We start from the raw sequence: 16,476 nt of genomic DNA on the forward strand, positions 1-16,476 counted from the left end.
CTTTTAACAGGAACTTCAAAAATGTAAAGTATATATACTATATATATATATATAAATATATATATGTATATATATATATATATATATATATATATATATATATATACATATATATAAATATATATATATATATATATATGAATAGAATCACTAGTAAAAAGGGATTTTTAGTTGTGTTTTGTTTTTTTAGGTGTGGCGCTGGGTATGAGCTTCAACTGGGATTAAGGTTTGCATTTTAGAAATGCATGCATTCTCTATCTCTTACAGAACAGTTCTGTGTACTTCACTGTTCATTGCGTTCTTTCTGGATGTTACAGCACAAGTTATGGAAGGAGGATGTATGTGGGTCATCCTCCCTCTACTAATATGTACACAAGAAGGCGATACAATTTGTCTTGAAGAATCTGAGTGTGAGATTTGATGAGGAGCTGCAATTGATTACTTTCAGTTAAAGGAGCAGTGTGTAGAATTAAGTGGCATCGAGCGGGACAGACTTGGCAGAAGTGGAATGTAATATTCATAAGCATCTTTTAATTAGTGTAAAATCACCTGACAATAATAATTGTTGTGTTTTCTTCACCTAAAAACGAGCCCTTTATATCTACATTAGGAGTGGGTGCTCTTCTTTTGGTTCCCCAACACTCTTTGAAGGGGTGGGGGACGTGTATTTAGTTGTTTGCAATCTGCAACCTTACCACTATGTGCTGTTAAATCCTACACACTGCTCCTTTAATATAGTGGTTGTCAATGTCTTATTTTTCTCTGTGACTGTGCCATTTTATGTAACTTTGCTATAAACAGATTTCAATGACTTCTAATGGAATGTTTTGGTACTTCATTGGAAGAGGGACCAAACAACTTGGCGCAGTTCTTGCACATAGAAGATAAAGAGGGGGGAAGATGGATGAATGTGTGTTGTACTTTTTAGATGTGTAAGAGGTTATTTTTATTTCCCTTTTTTTCCCCATCACATTCACAGTACTCACGTGAACTGGACTAACTGAATAAAGCTAAAAACAGTGTCCTCTCAACAACTTGGTGAAGAACATGTTGCTGCTTTATGGAGACAAAACAACAACCTGGTGACAAGCCTTAAATTTATTTCCTACAAATCATATTTTCTTTACTTTCATTGTCATTTTAACTTCTTTTTCATAATGCTAAATGCACAAACATTTTGATATTTAGATTTAAGATCACTTTTAAAGATTCTGGACACTTCAGGGTCGATAGGTGATCTACTGGGGTTATTTAGTTTTATATTGCATCACCGGTTCTCAATTTAAAAATAAGGGAGTGACATGTTTTTTTATATATAACTGGGGCCATTTTTTTATTAGGCTGGTTATTCAATGTATAATACATTCATCTGGTATTATAAAACATGCTCTTTTGGTTCACCATAATGGATGGATTACAATATGTTTCAAATATGTCTAAATCCAGGTTGTACTCTGTAACTGTTTGACTTCTATATCGCTTGCAGGTTTTGCTCCTCTCGCCTTATCTAAAGCCTCTTCTGTTTCAGATAAGGCACTGAAGTAAGGCACTGTGAACTTGAATGTGAAAAAACACTCTTGTCTCAAACTAGAGGTACCTGAAGTTAGATATGGAATAAATAAAACCGTTCAGGAATAGTTATACTAATAATATACCTCTGCTTGGTTCAGTTTGACGTTTCCTTGAGGAAGGACGAATACAAAAACTGACATTATGAGTAATCATCATTAAAAGATGGGGTCACAATTTTTCAAGTGTGTCTTAAAACATTAACACTGTAATCATCCATATTGTTCATACTGACTTTAAAAAGATCTCCTTCAATGGAAGTGATGGAGGACAAAATCCATAATGTGTCCACACAGTCATGAAGCTTCTAATGAGCTTCAGCAGTCTGAGTTAGTCATATCAAGTGATATCTGACACATTTACAGGCTTTTTAGCATCTAATTCCCTCTTTGTGTTTCTCTGTTGAGCTGTGGTAGAAGTATAGTAACAAAAAGAGGAACTCTGGCACTAAAAATACTGTAACGTTGAAACATAGAAGACTTGAGTTGACTCATTGTCATTGCTGAAGCTTCATATTAGCTTCAGATCAACTTTTAAATACATGTTTACACAGGAGGAGGACTGTGGATTTAGTCCTCCATCACTTCCATTGTAAGTGCATTATGAAGGGATCTTCTAATAGACAGGATGAATGATTATGTCTGGCTAAAAATAGAGGTACAGTATAACACAAAAGCTGTGCATGCTCAGCTATGTGACAGGCTTTTTTTTCTTTGTGTAACAATAAGCTGCTAAGGCAGTTACAAACATTTATACTAAATCATTATTAACTACTGAAAATAGACTGACAGGATCCCGAAGTGCTGCTTTGAGGAAATGAATAAGTCTGCAGCTCTGTGAGGCTACTTTAGTGCAGTGATACTTTGAGCTAAATGCTAACGTCAACATGCTAAATACTCACAATGACAATGCTAACATGCTGATGTATAGTAGGTTTATGTAACATTTGTGGCAGTGAGTTTAATGGGGATGTCATTAGTTGTGAAAATCTTTAAACCACAGTTTTGGACAAATGAGTTTTGACCTGGTGATGGTGCTTATTGAAGCTAGCACATCCCAAGGAAAACTGAAAGTAGCAAATTTCACAGCAATCCATCTACTAGTTGAGACATTTTACTAAAAACAATGTTAACTTCATGATGATATGAGGAATCGCTGCTTTTCTACTGTTTTTACAGTAGAAAGTGTGCTGACATATTTCTGTGAGTCAAAGGGCTTATAGAGCTGTTGGTCTTTTTTGTGAGTATGAGAGGAATGACTGGCAGTATGTGACAACTGACAGATCGAGATTATATATAGACTTTTTCATTCTACATCTGCAAGCTCAGAGGTTATTACAGTATAGAGCGTACACCAATTAGACCTGAAGGTAGAGTTATTGTATTTGAGTTGGGTAACACTGGTGCAGCAAACATCTGTACCCTACATTTGGGCTGCTGACCTGCAGCTGAGTCTGACCTCCCTGTGAGGAAAGAATATTTCTCTAAAGGGATCAATAAATTGTTTATTACCTTCAGTCTAAATGAATTATGGTGGAAAAGGGCAATAAATGATTCACAAGGAACCTTTTTGATTGACATCCTGCTGTGCCAAAGGTTGCTCAGGAGTGAGAGCTGTTAAAAAATTAATGTACATCAAACTCCCACATGGATATCTGACATTCAGTTTATTATAAGAACCAAGACAAATAAAACCCTGTAACAAATACAGTGTGATGGTACATGCTGAAGACTCTCGAGTAAGGAGCAAAGAGTGAAATGTTCTCAAGTCACCCACTGAAGACATCTCCACCCATTCACAAACCACGAGATAAGCAAGATGAGTCTGTCTTTAACAGAACACTGACACATTTTTCTTGCCATAATCGGGTATGAACAGAGGAATGATTACTGAGAGGAAAACCTCTCATTGTTCATATGGACACCTGATTGTTGTTATAGGACATACTTAAAAAACTGTCAGATACCTCTATATATAATTTCAGCCTCTATTTTTTCACTGACTAGATTTGTCAAGATTTTTAAAGTTTTTAAAAGTTTTGTTGTCTTGAGAATCCAAAGCCTGCAGACCAAAGCAGAGTTTTCTAAAGTAAATAAATTACACCTGGCAACACCTGGCATGCCACACTTAGAACTCCTCTGGTGGTCTGATGTGATGATGGGAGTGCTGACACATGATCAAACTGCACCTCCTTAATGCATTTTCAGAGAGAGGAGCTAAATCAGGACTTTTTAAATTAGGTCACTAGAGGGCACTACAAAAGATTAGAAAAGTGGTTTGACAGCACTGAGGTCAAACATCCATCAAAACATGAAAGTTGGTTATGAATCAAAGTATATTTTCAGTGTCAGCATGGAGCTTGGCATAACCTTCATGTTAGAATGACTGATTACAGCATGCGTGCTTGAATCTTGTCCACATGAACTGGAATAAGTAGAAATGATTATGTAAAAAAAAAAAAAACTAACCTTTGATCGTAGTTTTGACATGCAGGCCAAGTCATGCCCTGCAGCTAAATATCACAGTCAATAAAACAATCAGGGAGATACAATCATGCCCACATGATGAATGTTACAGTGCATATGACTCCACTTACAGAAAAACCTACATTTAAATGTTTTTTTAATAGTATAACTTTACATTTTGTGAATAAGTTTCTACATTTAGTTCATTTTATCTTCCATCCTAACCCAGACTAAATTAAGCATCAGTTCAGTGAAGAGTTCATCTGAAAGACTGAACACTACACACTATTTTCAAACAGATATTAGCATATATATGTATTCATGTATGCTGCTGCAATGGACTTACAATGGACTATACAAATTTTAAAAGTATGATATGAGTATACAAGTGTTTTATTTAGATCAAATTAAATACTGTAGATAAAGCAATTAACAAAAGTGAGTCATTTCATTCATTGGAAACAGGTTTACATTGTATTAACAACACAATACAGAAAATCAAGTCTTGTAAATACAACACAATTCAAAAGAATCGCTCCTAAGAAAAGTAAAGGAGACACACTACAATATTATATGTATTATTTATCCACTGAATGCTGTCTTACATCAAAAATATGAGTTTGTGATGGATTCTTGTATTTTCTTATATGAGTAAAGTGAGCAACGTTCTCATTGTACACACACACTTTATTTATTGACACAAGTTGGGGGGTTTTGTTTTGTTTTTTTCTTTGTTTTCTCTAATAATAAGGATACAATACTCACTTGCTGGGTCTCGTCAATCTGACAATCTTTCTAGTTCTGGTTTCTTGTTCATATAAGCAAGTAAACTCAGCTTGATTTTCTTAACCCTCCTGTTGTCCTTAACTCAAAAATTAAATTTTATTTAAATGAGTCCTATTTACCATAATTTCCAAAAGCTATGTGTAAAACCTGTGGTAATAAAGGTAAGTTAAAAAAGCTCAAATGTATGCTGAATATGAACATAAATACTAAAAACCTATACTTATATATCAAAATATATAATATTGTAATGTTTTTTATAGGCTATATATAATTTGAGATTTAATTTACTATTATTATTAGCCTTATTCATAGTGATTCATTGTTGTTTTCTTGTTCTATAAATATATTTTAATATAAATAATTTTCTTATAGCTAAAACGTGTCGGGGAACACAACCAAATGCAACAGAAAAATGCTTACATAAAGTAATAATATAGTTAATAGATATTACATTTTTTTTTATTATTACCGTATATTTTTTACAGTGTATTAAAAACACCGTCCGACAGAAAAAGTTCCAATGTTTACAGATGTTGGCAGTTGCATTCTGGGAGACAGATGATTGACACCGCCGCCATTTTGCCCTCTCGGCTTCCATTGTGTGAGAGATAGTAAATATCTGACACTGCCAGACAACCACAACACTGTTGTGTCCGTGCGAAGAAAAGCATTCAATTCACCCACGGTACGTCATTTTTTCTTACTTTTTTAACAAAATAACTCTATTCACCGTTTAGTGTAGAAATATAGTGGTATAAAGTAGTTTTGGAGCTGATATAACGCGTTATTTCGACGCTGTAGAAAAGGAGAGAAAGCAGAGAGGAGAAGAACGGCTCCGTACTTCCACTGCCCAAATATCTGCTCCACTTTTCATCTGCGCTCTCTTCCTCGCTTTAGTACAGCACCGCGTCTCTCGCCTCTGAGACCTTTTTTCGGTAGCCACACTTGTCTGCTACCTTTTGCTGGTGGTCTGGTGTGAACACGTTTTGTATTTTAGTAGTAAATAGTCAAAGTTTACGTCCTGCCCGCTTTCTGTGTGTCGGAAGGTTCATTTACGTCTGCGGCCATAATCTTGCGGTATGAGGCGGCGGTTAAGGCTGCATGTCCCGCCCTAAAACCCTGCAGAATGAAACACAATTGGTCTGCGGGCTTCATGATGACGACGTACCTCGCAGTGTGATTGGTGCGTCTGTAAGCCCCGCAGTGACTGGATTGGCTCGTCTCGATGTGTTTTGTGCAGCTGCTGAGCCGGAGGAAAAGTTTTCCCAGGCGACCAAATCTAAGTGAACCTGAGCCTGATGGAGGGAAATAAAACAATTGTAATGTGGAGCGAATGAAAACTTTTTAATATCATGCAACGTAAAACCCACACAACACAGTTAAAGATTAATGAACAGGTCATAGATATAACTGAATGCATCAATATCCTGATGTTTAAATAATTAAAATGGAGTGTAGAAAGGCTTTAAAATCTTAATAACTGGTCAAGTGAGTGTACTTATGAGGAAAACTTGAAAGGGAATAGATACATTTTAAATGTGTTCAGAGACCTAAAAATAGGAAAAAATTAAAGGGTTTAAAAACACAAAGAGCTCATGAAAGATAAACACAAAAGCAAAATTAATAAACAATTATTTTTCAACTGATTAAAGGTTAAGTTAACAGTTTAAAACTTTTCTTTATTTACTGATGTATTCAGTTATATTTTAACTTTTCTCATCATCTTTTACTGCCTTTTGTTGGTTTTCGGGGCTTCATACCAACATTGTCTTTAAGCCTTAACATTTTGCACAAGATTATTAATAATACCTTCTAAATTTTGACTCATAAGTCAAATTTGACCATTAAACACCCCAATGCTTTGAGTAGAAATGTATGAATGAATTATACAGAGGTAAATTTGATTATAAAACAGTGTACACAGTGTCTAAAACATGTTAAAGCCAGAGAGAAATAGCTGAAACTGCATTATTATGGCATGGACAACACAATGAGTGCTTCTCTTTCTTCAGTTCAGGTGATACTTTGTCGTAATGGCTCGTACCAAGCAGACTGCTCGTAAGTCCACTGGAGGTAAGGCTCCACGTAAGCAGCTGGCCACCAAGGCTGCCCGCAAGAGCGCCCCCTCCACCGGTGGAGTCAAGAAGCCCCATCGTTACAGGTAACACCTTAAACTTCAACTTACATTTTAAGTGACTTTTTTGGCAAGTTAGTGTTTTTTCTTTGATGTTATTTTGTGAAGTCTGGGCTATTTAGTTAGTAATGTAATGTAGGATGTGCGCATATAGTAGTTTACTTGTGTTGAAATGGTGTTTTGATATAGGGTTTTATGGTGTGTTTCAGGCCTGGCACCGTGGCTTTGAGAGAGATCCGTCGGTACCAGAAGTCCACTGAGCTGCTGATCCGTAAGCTGCCCTTCCAGCGTCTGGTGAGAGAGATCGCTCAGGACTTCAAGACTGACCTGCGTTTCCAGAGCGCTGCCATCGGTGCCCTACAGGTATCTTTGTGGTCAAGAGTTCAGGGTATCTTTATTGTCCCAGAGGGGCAATTTGTGGTGCAACCAGCAGCAAAACAATAGAAATGACAATGATAATTACATCACAATTAAAAATAAGCAATCGACAAAAGTACAATAGAGAATAACAATAAATAGTAAAAACAGAAAAGGTAAAGTGACCACAGTGCGTGCAATCCACCTTAAAATGACAAAGAATCATCCATTATTTAAAAGGCCAATGGCCGCTGGAACCCAGGCCTTTTTGAATCTGCCTGTCCTACATCTGGGCATACAAAATCTGCGTCCGGATGGGAGCAGTTTGAATTCCGATGCCAGGGGATGGCTGGGGTCGGACAAGATTTGATTTGCTTTCCTCAGGGACCTAGTTTTGTGCAAAAGGGAGATGTCTGTCAGTGGAGTACCAGCGATTTTACTACACACATTGACAATGCCCTGAAGTCTGTTGTAGTTTTTCAAGTGAATTGACTCGAACCAGCAGATGTAAGAACAGATTCTATAAAACAGGAATAAAACATTCTCATGAACCGAGTGTCAATGTTCAAGTTCCTGAGCTTGAGAAAAAAGTACATTCGCCGTTTGGCTTTTTTGCACACGGCATCAACCTGATGTTCAAAGGACAGCCTGTCGTCAATCACTTCACCGAGGTATTTGTACTGCTGGACCCTCTCTACAGCCTGGTCATTGATCGTCAGGGGAGTGGTGGCTGCACTGGACTTCCTAAAATCAATCATCATTTCCTTAGTTTTGGAAACATTAATGATAAGGAAAGTTCCACTGAATGAATGTGTGTGTGTGTGTGCACAAAATAGATGAATAAAGATTTTCATGGTATCCAAACTCTAGAGCTGACACAGTTCTCCCTCTCTTTGTATCCCTGCAGGAGGCCAGTGAGGCATATCTGGTGGGTCTCTTTGAGGACACCAACCTGTGTGCCATCCATGCCAAGCGTGTCACCATCATGCCCAAAGACATCCAGCTGGCACGCCGCATCCGTGGAGAGCGTGCTTAGACTGGCTCCCCAATGTTTCACCTCTGTCCTGTTTTTCTTTACCTGTCCCTGCCCTCGCTCCTGTGTTCTCCCCCTCCTACCACCCTCCTCCACCCATCCCCTTCACCCTGCCTCCCCCGCCTGCCCAGCTTCTCAGTAGACTTTAGAGTAATCCTGATTATGAAGAGATAGAAATATGTTGAAGTCTGGTCTCTCATAGTTTTTTTTTTTGTTGTCTTCACCAAATGTTTCTAGGGTACCTTTTTCATGCATGTAAAAGGTTTCGCAGATCAGACGCACACATGCACACGTACTCAAACATGCACAACTGGGTTTGGGTGGCACCTCTACAAACTCAAAGCCCACCCGTGAGCTCGCCTGGACTCTTCCAGGGTTGGAGGCCAGCGGGTACGGTTGGTGTGGCAAACGGAGCTGAAGCAGAGGGAGCAGCAGCCCAGGGGCTAGTCTGCTTAAGGGGAGCTGCAACTTCCACAGCAGGGTGCTATGTAAAAAACTAGTCCCAAGGCCTCTGCCCCGTCTGGACACCCTCCTCCCCTCCCGCCCAGTCCGTCCCTCTACACCCCAACTCCCCTCTCGCTCTGCAGCTGCAGCCAGACGGCTCACTCTACCTTTTCAAACCACCTCCTTCACCTCTGTGATGTGCACTGGGAGGGGATGATGGTCTGTTAGTCTGTCTGTGTGCATGTGTGAGCTCTGATCTTCCAAACCACTTGTACTCAACAAACAAGAATCTCTTGGTTACTTAAGAATATTGATTATTGTTGTGGATATGGTGTCTATTTTTTTTACACATAAAATTCATGGATGAACATCTCTTCCCTTTACCACTTCCAAAATAATGAAAGTAACAGGAAAAAAAGCAATTACCAATAGTTGTTTTTTTAATGTTTTTTTTTTTTACAGTGATCTGATTTGCTATAGAAAATCAGGAAGGGCTTCTATGTTTTCAATTTAAATTCTAATGGCAGCCACACGGGGGCGATGTTTTACCATTGCCTCTTCTATTCAATAGTTCACTGTAGATCAGTCATCACATAATGCTTCTGTCTCTCTCCATGTCTTCATCTTAAAGACAGGCAGTAGACCTTCACAACAGCACCACTTGATTGTGGTGAAAGTTCCACTCTGCATGTTAAGGTTCTGTGTGTCACCTGCACTCTGTAGATCTGAACATATAATTGTCCCTTTCTCAAAATTTGTGATACACAATATAACCTCATATTTGTTTTCTTTTATATTTTTCTTATTCCTCGAGATTTTCAGACGTATAAATAAGCTGATCTTTGTATTTTCCAAATTTCTCATATTATGGTGGTAATAAATAGGTGTTAAAACAAACCTCTGCTAGTTGGTGTGATTTATTTATTTTATAATGTTTTATTGAGGTGCTGATAGGCTGCAATACTAACAAATAAAGGTTGAACATATTGCTAATTGCACTTTACTGCAGCATGCGTGTGTGTGTAGAAGAACCAAACTGCCACATGGGGGAAACCTAAACCAAGGCCTTAAACCACAGACACAACACACACTCCAGACATCTGTCTTCTTTGTAGTAAATCTAACTACTGTTGGAAACTATTGTTGAATATGACAGTAAGTTGGTACATTTCCAGGCAGGATTTACACTGTTTGTCTCCTTCTGCTCAGACGTTTGTACTGATATATAATAAAAACCTGTCCTTACAAGTAGATCACATATTACCATGACACCAGTATTAATCTGATTAATAACTAAATTATTATTATAATAATTACACATAGCTAACACAACCATGACACACATGTAATAGATGACAGTACATTAAAGATTGCACTCAAACATTGGGCTCACATCCAGACAGAATGATCTGGAACTGGGAAAATAATGAAACCTTTTACTACAAATATAATTTGATATACAGTATTTCCTGGAAGTCTGCCAGTGTGTGCTATATGTATACTGTAACCAAGACCCAGCTCACCAAATCACATATATATACACATGTATATCTATAATCATATTATTACTGCCTCTATCGGCTGTTCTCATAGCCTAGTTGGTTCAGGCACTTCTACTTAAGGTTCCTCCTCCTCTGTGTATCTCTCTTGTGTCTCTTTCTCTGATAGTTTGTGTCTAGTTGCATAAATTAGGCAACAAGTGTCTGTCAGTATATATGTGTTCTGTTATATTTTTCTGTTCACATTCATCTGTTGTATTGTTTATCACACTTTTTTTTTTTAAATGAGGAAGGTGTAGAGGAGACCAGCATGATAAGAGAAAGATTATATATTTTAAAATCTCTGAACTGATTTAATAGATTAGATATTATAGTTTTTATTCTGACAGGGACATGATGGCTCATTGGAAAGAGTAAAGCACAGTGACTGTCACTTTATTCTAATCTTTACTGTAAAGCATTAAGGGAAGTGTCTGTTAACCCCCTGTAGTAGATCCATGTTTACCAGCTCAGACTGCATACCCTTACACTAGTTCAAATGATAAAAAACAATAACATATATGCATATACTATTTATATAACTTTATATTATCAACAGAGATCATTGTAAAAAGTTTAATTTTGATCATAATAGCAAAAAATCGAATTAATTGAAGGTTGAGTTAGTACTGTTACGTGCTGCTAAAAAATCAGATAGTTAGAAATACAGAAAGAGAAGAGCAAACAGTATTTGAGAATTGCTAGCATCAGAAAACAACAGATTTAAAGGCTTCATGTCACAGTCTGCAGTCAGTCAGTGTCTTTGTGAATAAGCTGGAAATATCACTTTTAAATGAATTCAATGGAAAAATGGAACAGGATGAAAACAGTGGAGGTTGTGTGAAACACTGGAGGAGCAGATTCCCAACTGAAAAACATAATAGATCTCAGTGTAAGCAATGAAGAGGAGTAAACAGCTTCACATTCCAATACATTTTCCCTGCTATTGTAAATGTAGCTGCAGTATGACGTGAACAGTTTAGTGATAAGTAAACCAGTCATCAGCTGCTCTGGTGCAGAATGATGGATGTAGAGTTTGTTTCCACATTCATCTGCTGAAAGTAGCAAGTTTATCTGAGCTCATTAAACATTGATTTTAAGGGGCGGGCTTACGAGCATGATTTGTGACATCACAACTAGTTTGGAGCCAATCCTGGTCCAATATTCAGTTTGCACCTGTGTGATGTGGAAACTTGAAGCCACCAGTGCACGCACACTGAGGATGGACTTTACAGTGAAGTAGGAGACATCTTGTGTCCAGCAGTTAAACTTCTGAGATGAAAACTATTGAAGTATATTCATAGATTATGCATTTTTTAATGAGGAAGAAGGAAGAGAAGTCATTTTAAGGATTTTAACATTGTATTTATTGTATTGTGTTTTTACACGTCTGGAGATGATCTTTAACTTCCTAAATGTTTTGCACACTTGTTTATATTCCAAATTAACTCCCATAATTGTATGTCAGTGAATATATTTAATTCAAGTTATTTATTACTACTTGATACTAATTTTCATTTAGCCAAATATAACAAATGTAGAGCTGTTCTTCTCTGCTGCTGACACTTGTTGTGATTGATTTTTTTTTTTAAAGACTTTTTGAATACATTTCTTTCCAGAAAAAAGGCCTTCTCAGATTGTGTGCTCTGCTTTTTCTTTTTTTAAACCCCCCCCCCCCCCCCCCCCCCCCCCCCCCCCCCCCGCCCCCCTTGCATTCACCTTCCTCAAGGTCTGCTCTGTCCCCGTCCCTCCCCCATCACATCTGCTCCTCCCTGGGATTACAGCACAAATGTCTGTCTGAAACTCTCAGTGCTGAAGGGGGAAGATTACAAGTGCACTGCACCCTGCGAGAGAGGCTAACCAATGGGGGCGCGTGGACGCAGGGATTAACCAATCACACCACGGAGAGGGAGGGCAGAGGGATTAAACCCAGTGCAGAGTGGGATTAGGTCAGCGCTGAGTGCAGGGAACGCTTTCCAAATGTCTCTCGCCACCCGTTCACTTCTGTCAGCGCAGGAAGGCTCAGTTTATCATCATAATATTGTGACACTTTACATAGTTGAGGACAAGCATCATATATGATTTACAGCAAGAAAAAATAGAATTTGTTTTATTATTTGTATCAACATTACAGCTGAAATCTCTTCGGAGTGATATTTTATATTCATTTAGTCACTTGTACAATTTGAATTTGACTCCTAGACAACAATAAAGATTATACAGATAGTGATAATTTTCATCTATCTTTTCTAAAATGACAAAGATCTACAAATTTAATTGAGCTTTAAATTACTTTTATATCAATTATTTTATCAAATAAATTAGAAAGAAATCAGATAAGTATAGTGTAGCGTCGGAAAGGCAGCATTTTCCTATGTGAGTCCTTCTACCTTAAAACACAAAGCGCACACACTCCGTATCAAATATTTCTACATGTATCTGATGTCAGTTTAAGTTTGCGTGGCAGTAATCAGGTCATGCCGGGATTACCAAATCGTCAGAGGAGTTGGGAAGGGGGGGTGGGGGAGTGGTGGTGGTGGTGGGGTCCAAGAAGGGTTTGAAAGAAGGGGGTACCGCCGAGATGACACAGAGAGATATGTGAGAATGAATAAAAGCAGCTATAGTTTAAAAAAAAAAAGACTTTATTAAATATTGTGAGATGTTTTAGAAGAGGGTTGAGTCGGGGGTGAAGGGAGGAGGGGGGGTTGCACGGGATAAGCTGGACACAAGTAAAGTGAGGAAGAAGAAGGCAGCCACCCTGAAGACAGAAGACAGGTAGAGGTAGAAAGAGAGAAAAAAAGAGAGATACTGCAGACAGAATGAGGAGATAGAAAAAAGATGGAGAGAGAGGGGGGGGGAGAAAAGCGAAGAAGAAGGAGGGAGAGAGACAGAGAGAGAGAGAGAGAGCCAGGAAAGGAAACTAAGGATGAGGCCAAGATGGGTGAGACACAGAGTGAGACAGAGGGGGATAGGGCAATAATCCTAACTAATTCACTTAGGGCATTGCTGAAGGGAGGCTAAGAGGATTGGGACACTCCCAGAATCAGATAAACTAAAATAACCAAGATGGACCAGTGAGAGCCATGCAGGCCATATGACAAACATGACGGGTTCAAGACCTGACCACAACATGGCCACTTTACATCCACACTGTGTTCATACTGACCTCTAACTGCGGATCAGTTTATATACCCAAAAACTGAGTAAGAATCCCTAAAAAAAAAAAACAAGCTGTAAACATGAATGGAAACTAAAACTTTCAAAGCAAAGAATCTCAATGATCATCAGTGCACAAACGTGTAAAGAATAGATCACTTTAATAAGTCACACAACTAAAACAGAAGAGCTAAGTTTTCCATTAAAACAGATCAGGGGGGGGGGGGGGGGTAATAATGCTAAAAGCTAACACTGTTTATTATACCGAACACAAGTGCTCAAAAGTATCTAGTTGCAACCAAAGTACAAGTTTAAAATAAGAATAAATAACTCGAAGAAAAAAAAAAGATTCAACCCTGAAGGAGGAAGTGACCTAAAGGACTCCTGAGCTCCTTCCTGTCAAAGCAGCTCTCCTTACAATCTATGACAATATGCAACATGAAAATCAAATGAGCTAGAGTCAAACAGTCATGTTGAAAAGGAGAGATGGCTCAGAGTGTTTCCATTCGTAGGACTCCAGTCTTTCCCTAAACACTTTTTAAAAAGGCTTTTGTTCTCTTATTTATAACGTAGCATGAAGAAGACAACAGATATGATTTGCGGTTCAGGCGGCATCAATGACAGTCTCGGGTCCCCTCATCTCCAGAGTCGTTCAAATAAAATGCATTTTTCTACAGAGGGGGCCTTGATAAAAATAAAAATAACAAAACAAAATCTGCTTCACACTATCTGACATGGGACTCATCGACGCACATGAATGCTTTTTTAAAATTTTTTATTTTAGAGGACCTGGAACTTCCAGGAGTTTTGGTCCTTGTGGTCGAGGCAGTCCATTGTGGTGAAGCCCAGTTTCCAGGCCTGCTGGTCCTTGTAGTCCAGGCAGTCAACCGAGGTGAAGCCCAGGGAGGAGGCAGTGCTGTAGCCCTGTGAAGACAGCGAAGCTGGGGACTGGCTTAGGGAACCCCCCATTGAGGGTACGGTGATGGGGCTGAGAGCGCCCCCGGTGCCCGACAGCTGCGAGTGCATGGGGGACAGGTAGGCGCTGCAGTCCAGGCCGGTGAAGTAGGAGGTGGTGCTGGCGTAGCCCTGGGTGTAGGCCGACGGCTGGCCGTAGCTCATGGGGTAAGGTGACGGCCGCTGCATGCAGGGGGCCGAGGAGGCCAGAGGGTCTGGAAGAGGTGAGATGGCCGGGCTCCAGATGGACACGGCACTGTTTCCAGTGCTGGAGCTCGGGGCCAGACTGGGACCTGACTGGGCAGAGGAGGGGCTGTAAGAGCCAGATTGGTTTGGAATAGGATCAGGAGCGCTGGGTTCCTGTGCTGGAGAGGCCTTCTTCTTGGGAGGGCGGGGCTTGGACTGGCCACTGCTCTGCTGCTGCTGCTGACGGCACTTGGCACGGCGGTTTTTAAACCAAACCTGAAGAGACAAAATAAAATGGTTCCAATATGCACAAAAAACAGAAAGCAGACATGGAAATATGTGTCTGGTGTTGTAAAGAGGAGAGAAGTGTGATATATATAGTATATAATTAATAAATACACAGGTGAGAGCATATATAGTGTTGAAGATGTTTTTAAAGTGCTTAAGAGGCTAAACTGGTCAGTGTGTAGTGTGACTCTAAGAAACATTGAACACACTGTACTGTGTCTTGGCTGTAGTCACGTCTCCATTACCTGCACACGTGACTCAGGCAGGTTGATCTTGAGGGCCACCTCCTCCCTCATGAAGATGTCTGGGTAGCGGGTCTTGGAGAACAGCGCCTCCAGGATGTCCAGCTGTGTCCGGGTGAAGGTGGTGCGCTCTCTACGCTGCTTCCGGGGAGTGGCTGCAAACCACACAGACACAGTGAGGGGATTATTATACTCGCAGCGATAGATAGATAGAGGTCATGAATGACATGCACAGGTCACAATGAACGAGAAGGATCTTATTTTAAAAGGAACATTAAAACATGATGTAATGGCCTCTGTAGCAGATCTGTGTGAGGATGACAACAAATACAAATGTTGATGGAAGCTCTCAGCACAGGACTGTGATAGTGTTCATGATCCTGACATTTTATAGACTGCTGCTTATGACTAATGGGGAGACAAAGAGTATTTGTTCTTTATATTAAATGCATATTAGCACATATATTAGTCAGTGCTTCCAGTTTTCCCAGAGAAGGAGAAAACTAATATTCAAATAATTGAGTTTGTACAGTCTAATGCCTGGGTGTGTTTGTTTCAGAACGAGTATAGTGAGGTAATAGATGTAGTCACGGACATTTTCCATTCAGTACAATAAATCTCTCAATCTGCAGTCTGTTTCTATTTATCTGAGTGAAATTGACGTGTGAAATTTTCAGAACGCCTGAGGGAAAAGTGACAAATATATATTTTTTAATTCAAATCTTAGTTGATTCCCGACTGACACTGAACTCAGGAGTGAACACAGATTATGTTTTCAATTTCAATTTCAAATAGCTGGAATGTATCTGCTTATTAATAAAGATAATATACTGATATAATATATCTATGACAGCAGAGTGATGTAGAAATTGAAAGATACACTTTATATTAAATCATTTCTCATACCGAAAGTTATCCTGAAATATTCGGTTTCTATTTTGCTCAAATCAGCGTTTTTATCTTTATATAATACATTTCATAATCTCATCATTTTTATCTAACAGTTTTCAACAATTCACGGGCTCAAATTATTTAATCTTTCTTTCATTTATTATCGTTTGACTTCAGCGTTACGCACCAGGCTGTGCGTATTTTACGCATCGTTTTGAGTCGAATTCACACTCTAAATGAGCAAAGCAGCAGGAGACAAATGCGTAAAAGTATAAAAAAGTTGAAAATAAAGATATCTCAGATTATACTTACAGGGATAAGCGACGGTTGTGTGTAGCACATCCATTCCGGGTCCAGGCAAATTTAACCCGTTCATGGTGTAATGGGGTTGCTTTATGTAGGACATCATCCTTACAGCAGGCTTTTAAGTCCT

At 39.0% G+C, this 16,476-nt stretch overlaps 2 protein-coding genes across 4 annotated transcripts; one reads left to right on the forward strand and one right to left on the reverse strand.

Annotated features, from left to right (window-relative positions):
- Positions 1-5,367: 5,367 nt before the first annotated feature.
- On the forward strand, positions 5,368-8,491 carry h3f3c (H3 histone, family 3C). 2 transcript variants are annotated; one of them, XM_062433856.1, is made up of 4 exons: positions 5,368-5,505; positions 6,833-6,981; positions 7,164-7,317; positions 8,219-8,491. In XM_062433856.1, the coding sequence occupies exons 2-4, from the start codon at positions 6,854-6,856 to the stop codon at positions 8,345-8,347; spliced, it is 411 nt and encodes a 136-aa protein (XP_062289840.1). In that variant the 5' UTR covers positions 5,368-5,505; positions 6,833-6,853; the 3' UTR covers positions 8,348-8,491. The 2 variants fall into 2 exon arrangements, with proteins under 2 accessions (XP_062289840.1, XP_062289842.1); XM_062433858.1 differs by having other exon boundaries at positions 5,396-5,505; positions 6,838-6,981.
- A 5,771-nt stretch (positions 8,492-14,262) lies between these two features.
- crx (cone-rod homeobox) lies at positions 14,263-16,452 on the reverse strand. 2 transcript variants are annotated; one of them, XM_062433344.1, is made up of 3 exons: positions 16,369-16,452; positions 15,156-15,344; positions 14,263-14,898 (listed from the first exon to the last, which is right to left on the reverse strand). In XM_062433344.1, the coding sequence occupies exons 1-3, from the start codon at positions 16,450-16,452 to the stop codon at positions 14,263-14,265; spliced, it is 909 nt and encodes a 302-aa protein (XP_062289328.1). The 2 variants fall into 2 exon arrangements, with proteins under 2 accessions (XP_062289328.1, XP_062289329.1); XM_062433345.1 differs by having other exon boundaries at positions 15,156-15,307; positions 16,356-16,452.
- Between the last annotated feature and the right edge of the window lie 24 nt (positions 16,453-16,476).

The sequence above is a fragment of the Scomber scombrus genome, chromosome 14 (assembly GCF_963691925.1).
Source record: "Scomber scombrus chromosome 14, fScoSco1.1, whole genome shotgun sequence".
NCBI classification, from domain to species: Eukaryota; Metazoa; Chordata; class Actinopteri; order Scombriformes; family Scombridae; genus Scomber; species Scomber scombrus.

Coding starts and splice junctions, on each gene's coding strand:
- h3f3c (XM_062433856.1), top strand. CDS start 6,854: ATGGCTCGTACCAAGCAGACTGCTCGTAAGTCCACTGGAGGTAAGGCT. Junction 6,982..7,163: donor AAGAAGCCCCATCGTTACAG/GTAACACCTTAA, acceptor GGTGTGTTTCAG/GCCTGGCACCGTGGCTTTGA. Junction 7,318..8,218: donor CTGCCATCGGTGCCCTACAG/GTATCTTTGTGG, acceptor GTATCCCTGCAG/GAGGCCAGTGAGGCATATCT.
- crx (XM_062433344.1), bottom strand. CDS start 16,452: ATGATGTCCTACATAAAGCAACCCCATTACACCATGAACGGGTTAAAT. Junction 15,345..16,368: donor TGGATGTGCTACACACAACC/GTCGCTTATCCC, acceptor TATCGCTGCGAG/TATAATAATCCCCTCACTGT. Junction 14,899..15,155: donor TGCCTGAGTCACGTGTGCAG/GTAATGGAGACG, acceptor TTGTCTCTTCAG/GTTTGGTTTAAAAACCGCCG.